Source organism: Protomyctophum parallelum, assembly GCF_964188405.1.
Source record: "Protomyctophum parallelum genome assembly, chromosome: 9".
In the NCBI taxonomy this organism is placed as follows: Eukaryota; Metazoa; Chordata; class Actinopteri; order Myctophiformes; family Myctophidae; genus Protomyctophum; species Protomyctophum parallelum.
The window spans coordinates 13,842,147-13,854,777 of NC_139706.1; the positions used below are offsets into that span (position 1 = coordinate 13,842,147).

General features: G+C 42.3%; 1 protein-coding gene across 1 annotated transcript; it reads left to right on the plus strand.

The window, feature by feature from the left end:
* Nucleotides 1-3,649: 3,649 nt before the first annotated feature.
* Nucleotides 3,650-6,987, plus strand: LOC310864422 (carbohydrate sulfotransferase 3-like; the record flags this gene model as incomplete). Its single annotated transcript, XM_083773112.1, has 3 exons — nucleotides 3,650-3,788; nucleotides 4,429-4,869; nucleotides 6,240-6,987. The coding sequence occupies exons 1-3, from the start codon at nucleotides 3,709-3,711 to the stop codon at nucleotides 6,985-6,987; spliced, it is 1,269 nt and encodes a 422-aa protein (XP_083629238.1). The 5' UTR covers nucleotides 3,650-3,708.
* Between the last annotated feature and the right edge of the window lie 5,644 nt (nucleotides 6,988-12,631).

Here is a 12,631-nt window from a genome sequence, read left to right on the forward strand (position 1 = left end):
TCGCAGTACTTATTTGTACTTATTTGCTTAAAAGGTCTCTAAATGAATACGTTTTGGAAAAATGCATTGAGATTCATTTCCTGGGCCTGGCGTCGTCATGAAAGGGGGTGGGACTGCGACGCTCTATAGTATATATGAATAGAGACGGCACCCGGAGGAAACCCTGAGGCCAAATGGACATATTGGCCGAATTTGGTATTTCAGAGCTGGCCCAAACACATAAACGCGCTGGTCCGTTGACTAACATTGTGCACGTTCATGATGACACTATATTAATATATTAATTTAAGGTCAAACTCAAGACTCATAGCGCGGAGGAAGCGTCAGTGAATCCATGTCAGGGACGTGCACACATAGACATCAAAGGGAGCTTCAGCCCCTGCCCTTTTACCCGTCTGTGAAACAACTGCCCTTTCCAGACTTCAGCATTTACTATGGTGACAGAAATGCAAAAGCCACTCCTTTCCATGCCATGCTGGAAGGCAGCATTCAGGAGAATAGCTTTTTTTCCGAAGTCTTCCTGAACTTGAACACAGTATTTTGCACTGAACAAATTTGTTTTGAAATCCAATGTCGTTACACATCGCATCTCCACTAGCTAAAGAGTGCTGGGTTGCTCCCCAAAAATAGCAGATCTACAAGCTCTCAACCCCCGTGTAGATCTGCTATTTTCGCATTGTTTTTGTCCAAAAGTGCCCTCTTACGTGATGTCAGCCCCTCCCTCTCTAACACTCTCTGCACGTCCCTGACTCATTTTATGTCAGCCAGGCTAAACATTTCGTACATACAGGGGTGCATACTAGTTTAGACGAGTCATTGGTTAGACATGGGTTAAGGTTAGGTTTGCATTACATTACAAACTATCATCACACGTACAACGAGTGGGACAACATCACCTGGTCGTTGACGGACAGGTCCTGAACGTAACGTAACTAACGTTGCTGCTGGGTTCTGGGCCAGGAAGCTTGTGTTCCTACATGCGTGGTGAAAACAGAACTATCCGATCTTCAACGTTTTTCAAACCAAGGAAATTAAGCAGGGACGCCCACTATACAGTATACTGAACTGCATGATTATTTATTGTGTTGCAGATGAAACTTTGTCATAGACTTGTTTGATAGCAGTATATTATTAGTGTTGATGCGTATTGATGATTTAACCACTTAAAAAATACTGTCAATACTTAGTTGTCACGGTTCAAGTCAGGAGAGCGTGTAGGACCCAAATGCAGGAGGAGGCAGAGGCAGAGCAGGTCATTTCAAAAAGTTTAATAACTAAAAAAACTAGAATACAAACAAAGACTGGAAGCACAAAGGTGTCAACACAATGAATTAGCAAGGAAACACTGGGATCAGAGGGGGTATAAATACACAATACAGGTGAACACAACTGAAAATCAACACTGGGATAGGCTGGGGAACTAACAGGACAAGGTGGAAACACTAGGCTAATCACAGTACAGGTTGACAAGGCAGGCAAACAGAAACAAGGCAGACAGAAAACACTAGGAACAATTCTACAAAATAAAAGTACACAAGGTTAAAGCAAAACTCAAACAGGTACTAGGAAAACAAGAACACAATACTTCATATAAGTATATAAATCAGAGGGACAGAACAGAAAAGTAAAACACCAACCATTACTGGAAAACATGAAAACCAACACCTGTCACGGATGGTGACATTAGTAAACTTGCTCTGTACATGGTCTCACGTTGTGAGCTTGTAGATATGCTATTTTTGGCTAAATTATCCTCAGATCAGGGATGCTATGGTTCAAGGTTAACACGGTGACTGCGGATAATTTAAATAGTGAAATAAGCTTCACTATTTCAAACCTTCACTGCTGAGTATTTCACTGTCATGTTATAATGCCTTATAAACTCATGATAATGCATTATAAATATTTTTTAACTTTTAACTTGATATGTGTTATTGTACCTAATCCTACCTTAATCAGTAAAAGAAACAGAAGAAAACAAATAACTATAAATAGATAATTGTTTGCATATTCTTACCAAGGTTATTACAGATTTGATTGATATTTAAACCCTAGCAGAGCAGAACCGATCACACTGGGACGAGGCCTCTAGCTAGGATTAGAGGATTTTCTTCTTTTGTTAGAACTTCTTTTAGCCCTAATTCACATTATGATATTTAGCTGCTTGACTTGGGAATTGTCCTTTATTCTACTTTATTATTATCTAATTTTGACAATTTGTGTTGACTTATCATTTTTGTAACTTGCATTCTTCTGCCAAATTCTTAAACCTTTTTTGAGAATTATTGGAATTAAGAATACTCATTTTGCCGTACTCATTTGGTCTTTCTATCCATTTTCTTTAATTTCTTGGTGAGTAACGTTTGTGACAGATGAAATCATCTTTGAGTGACACATGTACTGTCCCCGGAAGCGAGTTAGGCTCTGGGACGCCCAATAGTGCATAAGGCAACGTCAAATACCTGACGGGTGGAAGCCAATGCATCTGATTGTTTGTGAATGATATGTCATGTTCCATCTACTCACTCAGTCTCTCTCTCTCTCTCTCTCTCTCTCTCTCTCTCTCTCTCAAAACATAAAAGTAGGAACAAGTTATGTTTCATTCCAAAACTGTAATTTAGGTAGGTATCATTTGTTGGTGGGCTATACTTAAACAAACAGAGTCACAGAGTTTCAGGGTGAGACCAGATTGATGTCACAGAAAGTAAATGAGTTTGATGGCGTGACAAACAGACAACGAGCTCAGATGAGCTCAGACACTCGACACGCGACACTCCACACAGGTGTGTTTGTGAAGAAGCAGCGTCTTTTCTCTCAGAATCTCCTGTGCAGATGAAGGTAAAATGTCTATTATCTTCACCTGGATGTGAATTATTAGTGGGAATTTTACATGTTTGATCAATTTGTGTGATTTGTATTAGTACCATTGTATAAGAGTGTGACTTTAGATGTGTGAAATACTTGAATACGTTTTCTAAATCCATACTGCATGTCAAACTTACTGACAGATGATGTTGTATTAAAATTTTAAAATAAGATCTACGAGCTAGTTCACAACGAGTTGCAGCATTACACGTTGTGAGCTTGTAGATCTGCTATTTTCAGCATGCCGTGTACAATCTTGCATTACTGCACTATCAAGGCCTGCCAACATATGTTTTGTTGGGAAAATCAACTGTAGATTTAGTGGACTTAAATCTTATGATATTTAGTCCACTAAAAGACTAAGGAGTGGACTAAGGGCTATCATGCGCCACCCCTTTAGCCTTATCCCTAGAAGGGAAAGACGTTTAGGGATAAGGGCTTCAGCGGTGCCGAAAATGGAGCCACTAGGGCTCTATTTTTGTTCGAAGACACTACATCCACTATTTGGGGATTTAGCATTGGGGAAGGGGCGGTCCCGCACTAAAGTGGCTATTTTGGTCACCTGTTTCATTATGCATATAGGAGTGGTTTGGGCGTTACAATAATGAAACTAATCACCGTGCCACAGGCCATTGCCTGTAAGAGATCCCTTATCCGTTGGCCATTATGCCCAGTGCTATATTGATTCATAGCCTTACGGTCTATAGCCCATGGAAGAGTGATGTGTTGCTGCCTTGAAGTCTCACTTGTGCTGCACACCCCCCATGCCATTTTTATTTTCTTTCAAAACAGGAGCCGTTGGCGAACACACACTGACGTCACCTTCAAGGTCCACCATTAAGAATGGAGACCAAGTATGCCTTCATCTTCATCTGCATTGTGGCCCTGGTCATCACCGAACAGGAGACCAACATCTTATGGAGGTGAGGGAGGTGGCCTTCATATTGAGAAGCAGTGGAAGTTGGTTCCAGTTGTATACTGTTGTAAACATGTAAATGTCCAATCGGTTCCTAAACCTGTAAATGTCTAATTGATATGATATGATATAGTAGCCTACTTTATTGTCAATTCACACTGAAATTTGTCTTGTGCAGGGGCGCTGGAAGGTATTTAAACCAGGGGGGGCTGAAGGGCGTGAAATCGCGTCAGAGCGCAGCGCGTCCGCGCAAAAAAGTTTGGGTCTTATTCGGGTATAATTGGCCTAATAATGACTTTTTTAGGACCTAGTTAACCGAGTTAATCATAATAACAGTACAGTATGTGATTCTTATTGTGTTGTTGTTTGGTTTGATTTCTTTAAACCTGGTGCAGGTGAAAGTAAAACTACAATACGTTTTTGCTGTCTCGTCATGTTGTGTCTATCTGTCAATTCACTCGCAGTGCATTCTGCATTCAACACGCTCTGATAGACGGCAGATGGAGATGCAAGGCCCACACATACCCCGGTTTTAGGTGATACTGTGACGACCGTGGTCACAGTGGTTGGGAAAACTACAACGTTTGTTTGTACACTGAATTAGTTTATGTGAAGTGTGAGCTAATAAATCCAATATGTCTCATCAGGGTCTCTGATGAGCTGATCCAGAGACTGACTCAACATCCGACGCCACAAACCCAGCAGGGTCTGCCCACCGAGGAGCCAGAGGAGGAGGAGGAGGAGGACATCATGGACGCCAACAGCCACAGCGGAGGCCACAAGAACATCCTGATCTTCGCCATGACCAGGACGGGTTCCTCGTTTGTGGGGGAGTTTTTCAACCAGCACGGCGACAATATGTTCTATCTGTACGAACCCCTGTGGCACTTAAAAACCCAGACCAGGTCGGTGTCGGCAGGGAGCTACATGGACGTTATCCGGGGACTGTTCCTGTGCGACTTCGCCCCTCTGGAAAAGTTCATTTCTCCGCTGCCTCGGAACCATGTGACGTCCGAGCTGTTCGGTAGACAGGCCAGCGCATCTCTCTGTAAAAAGCCTGTCTGCACTCCAGCAGTCAAGGATGTGCGGTATTGCAGATTTTTATAACTTTTATTTTCACGTAGAGCCAGTATTCGGCCAGTCAATCTATGCCACAAAGGGGCGTGAACCAGAAGATATTGCAATAGTAATGTGATATCGTTAATTGGTCCTAATATCCATCATATATTAAAGGTTTTCCTTCATGGATTTAGTGGAACTTTTCCAGGTCAAAAGTTGGGGTACCGTACCATTAACAACCTATATAAGGCATTTCAATTTCTCTTTATGCTTTAAGTAACATGTGACCTGTTGAACTAGGGGTTTTCATGATTCTGAATCCATTCCAAGCATTCAGTTTGGCACGAAAAAAAATCATTGGGCTAAATTCGGCCATAGCCACTGATGACCTCATCACATTTGTGATGACGGCTATGGACGTTTTTAGCCCCAAGGAGTGCAAAACTAATACTTGCAATGGATTCAGAATCATGAAAACCCCCTAGTTCGTCACGTCACATGTTACTTAAAGCATAATGAAATTTAGAAATGTTTTGCCTTACAGTATAGGTTGTTAATGGTACCCCAACTTTCAACCCCTGAATTTACCATGATCCACTAAATATTTCATTCACAAATTTTAATATGTTCTTGAACGATTACTATTGCAATTTTATTTTGGGTCAAACCTTAGATTGACTGGCCTATACGGGCCAGCTGTGTAGAACAGGTTTGTTCTTTTAGTGTTGATTAGTGGTTTTTTCTGCGTTGGCCACAGAAGCGGGGTGTGGTTATACTCTATGCTCAATCTGCACCAGCTCAGTGGCCTTGTGGTTAGTGTCCGCCCTGAGACTGCAAGGCTACTTACTTCAATCTGTATAGGCTTTTGAATGGCACCACACCATTTACATTAGCATATTAGCACATAATTGCTGATGTACTGTATAGGCATTCAGTCTATACTGTATAGGCTGTGCATAAACTGCATATCACTGTATGAATGATGTAAAAGGATATTTGGGAACGTAATTCTGTTTGTAAGATTTAGGCTATTATGCATAGGGGGATTCAACAGCCAGGCAAATTAATTCAGCAGTCTGAAAGCCGTACCGTAGGGAAGCCACAGCGTTTTACAGTAGGCTCTGTGCGGGGTATCCAGAAAGTACCATTGTATGGTTAACTGATCCAGTTAACTTTCATATAACTTAGTTCGATTGGCTTATTGGCAGCAATGGAAACAAATATGACACCCCTGGCCTCGTATTTGTTTCCAGTTCAAATTGGCTGCCACTCAAACTGCAGGAAAATAAACCTGAACCAGAGTATGCAACCTTCTGGACTACAGTTATTCAGAGAGTCTTGTTTTGACTCCACACTAAGGACTTACAGCTAGATATGTCCCTCTCCTCTCTTCACCCAGGAACCATCTCCTCTCTTCACCCAGGAACCATCTCCCCTCTCACCCCCGGAACCAGTGTAAAAAAACGCAAAGCTGCGGGCCTCTCAACCTGACCCTGGCGTCCCAATCCTGCCTCACTAAAGAGCACCGCGCCATCAAGACCGTCTGCCTGAGCCAGCTAGACCTCCTGCGTCCCTTGGTGGAAGACCCTCGTCTGGACCTGAGGGTCATCCAGCTGGTGCGAGACCCCCGGGCCATCCTGGCGTCCCGCATGTTGGCCTTCCCCGACATCTTCCAGAAGTGGAGGTCGTGGGCGCGGCAGGGCCAGGTGCCCGAGGACAACGAGCAGGTGAAGTGGCTAAAGGAGGAATGCGACAGCGTCCGCGCGTCGGCCATCGTGGGTCTGAGCCGGCCTCGCTGGCTGCGGCGACGCTACATGCTGCTGCGCTACGAGGACATCACCCGCTACCCCGTGCAGAAGGCAGAGGAGATTTACAGCTTCGCGGGGATACCGTTCAGTTCGCAGGCCAGGGAGTGGATTTGGAGGAACACGCAGACCACGGCGGCGAACATCAATTCTTGGTCCACCGATAGGAACTCCTTGGAGCAGGCGGACAAGTGGAGGCTTAGCCTGCCGTACGAGCTGGCCCGGGTCGTTCAGATGGTGTGCGGGCCGACCATGGAACTGTTTGGGTACAGCCTTGTGGACGATGAGAAGACGTTGGTCAATAGGTCCGTCAGCCTGCTTGACCCGTTGTACCTGATGTAGCAAAGATTTAAGCAATATTACACGAGAGGGGGTGTTTTAACGTCATTAATGCACGCCTGCGATGCTGAAGGAACGAGCTCCGAAAGTACATTAATTACGTTCAACCACCCCCTCGAGGGTAATGTTGCAATTATACAACAGTTACCCTTAAAACTAAGAAAATCGCTGAAAAAACATGATGACAGATGTAGTCACTACGACCACGAATGTCCCAAGAAACTAGCTAGCCTAGCCACAGAGTTTGCTGCGCTCTGGGAGAACAGAGCAGCTGAATTCTTTGTTTTGATTAGGTGTGGAGTGGTGCTCGTTTGAACCACGGCTAGAAGGCTGTTTCAACCAATCAAGATTGCTTCCTCTAAATGACCTGTTGTATAATGTGCTTTTAATTGTTGCAGGTGGATTGGTGGCCAAAAGGTGCCGTTTCCACACCCAAACTAAACGGGTCACGGGACAGACACAAGATGAGAATGATGCTTTACCAGTGATCAGACATTTGATCTGCACACAATTATGTCAAATTATACACACTTACCAGTTTTTTGCCTCAATGACACTTTTTCAGGATATAAGGTATACAACATTCATTGTGCCATAATTGTATTGCATATTGTGTACTGTGTATTGTGGATTTGCACTGTACTGCATGTACTGTTGTATCTGTGAATATACAGTAGGACCCCCTCTAAAATGAGATGTTGCATCTCAAGTTGCTATTCTCTCAATACATTCTGACGCAAAGCTCACCATTATTATAATCCACAAGACAACCTGTTTATTGTAGAATGGATATATTTGACGATATGGCTTTAAATATTTGACTCAGGTGAAGTTGGCAGTAATGTGAAATTGTATTTTGTGACGTCTATGCTATTCTATGTGTTCTAACTTTGGTCTGCCTCGCGGGATACTGTGCCAAAATCATGTTCTTCATGTCATCAGACATTTAAATGCCATATATATTATTCTTGAATAATCATCATTCTTGGGCCATGCATTTTATATAAAATATGTCATAAAGACTGTTCATTTTATTTGTCAGGTCAAGTGATTTGTACAGTATGTAGAAAAGCTAAGTATCTGGGATACTTAGTAGCCTATTGGCTATGGCGCTGCCTATGCAGGTAGTACTCACTATCAGTTGCTGTCTGGAGGAAACCACATAACTCCATTTAGTGTTTGATTATTATTATTCTTTGCATATTTTGTTTTGGTGAATGGTCATTTCTTTTTTTTTTTTTTTTTTTTTTCTTTTTTTTTTGCGGCTTACGCCTTTTATTGATTTTTGAAGGGACAGACAGTAGGCTGACAGGAAACGGGAGAGAGATGGGGGGATGACATGCAGTAAAGGCCGTGTCGGGTCCGGGAGTCGAACCCGCGGCACACTGCGACTGGATTACCAGTCCGGTGCCCAGACCGTTACGCTACGGCCTGGGCCTGAATGGTCATTTCTGAACCGTTTTTTAATAAACAAAATTCTCCACATTTCTTGATAATTCTACTTTGCTATATCAGCCATCCTTCTATTGTCTCTCAATGAAACGATATCAATTGAAAACCTAACGTTGCATGATGGCCACATTACATGCAAGCAGAAAGAAGGCTACTCACTCAATTATTTGGGGGGGGGGGTAGGGAAAGCCGATCATGTTGTGAGCTTGTAGATCAGCAATTCTCTTTTGTTTTTAGCCGGATGTCAGGGTTAAAGTGTTTAGCTATATATAGTTACCCAGCGAGCCTTACCACAGACGAAAAACTGTCTAGTCCAAATTATTCTGACCCCTCCACGAAAAGGCCTCGTTGTCCTGACCCCTTATCTATCATGTATACATTATGGATAAATAGTGTGGACTTAGACAGTTTTTCGTCTGTGGCGTTATATGCCACATATATTCCATGTTTGGGATTTAAATAATTGGGTCTTTAATATATAATATTATAATATCAGTAGGCCTACAGTTGCAGGAGAAAAAGGGCCACTTAGGTAGCATATACTTGAGAGCTACACATTAGGTTATTACAGTAGGCCTATATATAGATAGATGCCTTCTCAGAGGACAGTGATATTTGAGAACAGGAGGAGACAGGAAGTTATACGAGCTAAACTATTTTTCTTGTTTGCCAACATAGCTTAAGTTGTGGTTCCATTAAGGTGCGGTGTAGATCTATAGGTGAGAATGAATGTAGGCATGATGCTGGGACAAAATAATTACCTGAGTGTCAAAACAGATAATTATGTATGGTTATGTTGTGAAGGGCAGGGCAGGATTTAGAGGAACTCCTTGGAGCAGGCGGACAAGTGGAGGCTTAGCCTGCCGTACGAGCTGGCCCGGGTCGTTCAGATGGTGTGCGGGCCGACCATGGAACTGTTTGGGTACAGCCTTGTGGACGATGAGAAGACGTTGGTCAATAGGTCCGTCAGCCTGCTTGACCCGTTGTACCTGATGTAGCAAAGATTTAAGTAATATTACACGAGAGGGGGTGTTTTAACGTCATTAATGTACGCCTGCGATGCTGAAGGAACGAGCTCCGAAAGCAACGCAGAAGTGCATTAATGACGTTCAACCACCCCCTCGAGTGTAATGTTGCAATTATACAACAGTTACCCTTAAAACTAAGAAAATCGCTGAAAAAACATGATGACAGATGTAGTCACTACGACCACGAATGTCCCAAGAAACTAGCTAGCCTAGCCACAGAGTTTGCTGTTCTCTGGGAGAACAGAGCAGCTGAATTCTTTGTTTTGATTAGGTGTGGAGTGGTGCTCGTTTGAACCACGGCTAGAAGGCTGTTTCAACCAATCAAGATTGCTTCCTCGAAATGACTTGTTGTATAATGTGCTTTTAATTGTTGCAGGTGGATTGGTGGCCAAAAGGTGCCGTTTCCACACCCAAACTAAACGGGTCACGGGACAGACACAAGATGAGAATGATGCTTTACCAGTGATCAGACATTTGATCCGCACACAATTATGTCAAATTATACACACTTACCAGTTATTTGCCTCAATGACACTTTTTCAGGATATAAGGGATACAACATTCATTGTGCCATAATTGTATTGCATATCGTGTACTGTGTATTGTGGATTTGCACTGTACTGCATGTATTGTTGTATCTGTGCATATAGCACCCCCTCTAAAATGAGATGTTGCATCTCAAGTTGCTATTCTCTTAGCTCTGTTCCATAACCTTCCGCTTCGCAGAAGGCTATGGGACTTTCAGTTTTAAATCTCAAATCGAAATCAGACCAGCCTCTCCTCTTTAGTGGAAATCTCACGAACGTTTGACCTACTCACCAATACAAACACGGGTTGTGTCAATAGAAAGCCTACTTTCCTTAGTGGAAGCACTCTGAGCCCCCCACCACACGTATAAACGGTACTTTTTGGCACAACCCGTGTTTGTATTGGTGAGTAGGTCAAACGTTCGTGAGATTTCCACTAAAGAGGAGAGGCTGGTCTGATTTCGATTTGATATTTTAAACTGAAATCCCATAGCCTTCTGCGAAGCGGACGGTTATGGAACAGAGCTACTATTCTCTCAATACATTCTGACGCAAAGCTCACCATTATTATAATCCACAAGACAACCTGTTTATTGTAGAATGGATATATTTAACGATATGGCTTTAAATATTTGACTGGCAGTAATGTGAAATTGTATTTTGTGACGTCTATGCTATTCTATGTGTTCTAACTTTGGTCTGCCTCGCGGGATACTGTGCCAAAATCATGTTCTTCATTAGACATTTAAATGCCATATATATTATTCTTGAATAATCATCATTCTTGGGCCATGCATTTTATGTAATATATAATGCCATTAATTTTATTTGTCAGGTCAAGTGATTTGTACAGTATGTAGAAAAGCTAAGTATCTGGGATACTTAGTAGCCTATTGGCTATGGCGCTGCCTATGCAGGTATAGTACTCACTATCAGTTGCTGTCAGGAGGAAACCAACTCCATTTAATTAGAACCACCCGATCATTTTTTTCAAACCAAGGAAATTAAGCAGGGACCCCCACTATACAGTATGCTGTACATATACTGTACCAGGTACTGTACCTACCTAGGTTCCATCCTGGAGGCCAATCTTTCCGGTGATAAAATGGCCACCAACGTAATCAAAAAAGTCAATCAAAGAACAAAATTCCTTTACAGGATCTCCTCACTGGTCAGCAAAAACACCTTGAAGACCTTAACAGGAGCCCTCGTACAAGGTTTCTTTGACTATGCATCCACCTCTTGGTACCACAGCACCTCAAAGGCCCTTAAAACAAGACTCCAGACCTCCCAAAACAAACTGGTCAGGCTCCTACTTGGCCTCACCCCCCGAACCCACCTCACCCCTGCCCACTTTGACAGGCTGGGATGGCTTAGGGTCGACGACAGAGTACAGCATCTTGCAATGGGTCTGGTCCACAAGATTCGATACACCACCAAGATACCCATGTACCTGTCTAAATACTTCCTTAATGTAAACGAAGTCCACACCCACAACACCAGAGGGAGTGCAACAAACCATGTACAACCCAGATTCGGCACAAACAAGGGACTAAATTATTTTCGCTCCTATGCCACCAAAATGTGGAACGCCCTACCAACAGTCATTAAGACATGTGAATCCCTTGACTCCTTCAAAACCGCTCTCAAAGGGCACCTACGGATGGCTGCAATTCGAAACTGGCCTCTGTAAAATATGAATCCCCCCCCCGCCCCATTTCCCCTCACTGTATATGTATCCTTTCCCTTTTTGCTTCCTATATGATGAATTCCTTTAGCTACATAGAAGTGTCTATTTGTATGTCTCTAAATGTTTTGATGAATTGAACAATGTGGACCCTGTAAACTAGTGTAATGCTTAATTGGGTCGTCCACTCACAGTTAACAGTCTTTGTATTGAGTTTGTGCTTAAAATGTACTGTAAATTCTACAAACTGTTAATAAATATTTCAATCAATCAACCAATCAATCAATGCATGATTATGTATTGCGTTGCAGATGAAACTTTGTCATAGACTTGTTTGATAGCAGTATATCATTAGTGTTGATGCGTATTGATGATTTAACCACTTAAACAATACTGTCAATACTTAGTAAACTTGCTCTGTACATGGTCTCACGTTGTGAGCTTGTAGATATGCTATTTTTGGCTAAATTATCCTCAGATCAGGGATGCTATGGTTCAAGGTTAACACGGTGACTGCGGAGAATTTAAATAGTGAAATAAGCTTCACTATTTCAAACCTTCACTGCTGAGTATTTCACTAACCTTTGAAGAAATCATGCCTTTGATCTGCTGCGCAGAAAATATTTCGACGACTGTCATGAACTTATAATTGCCTTATAAACTCATGATAATGCATTATAAACATTTTTTAACTGGGTGCAAGAAATTTATATGTGTTATTGTACCTAATCCTACCTTAATCAGTAAAAGAAAGCAGAAGAAAACAAATAACTATAAATAGAGAATTGTTTGCATATACCAAGGTTATTACAGATTTGTTTGATATTTAAACCCTAGCAGAGCAGAACCGATCACACTGGGACGAGGCCTCTAGCTAGGATTAGAGGATTTTCTTCTTTTGACTTTGAGAGTTTTACTCAACAGAAGTTAGAACTTCTCCTTTATCATTATCT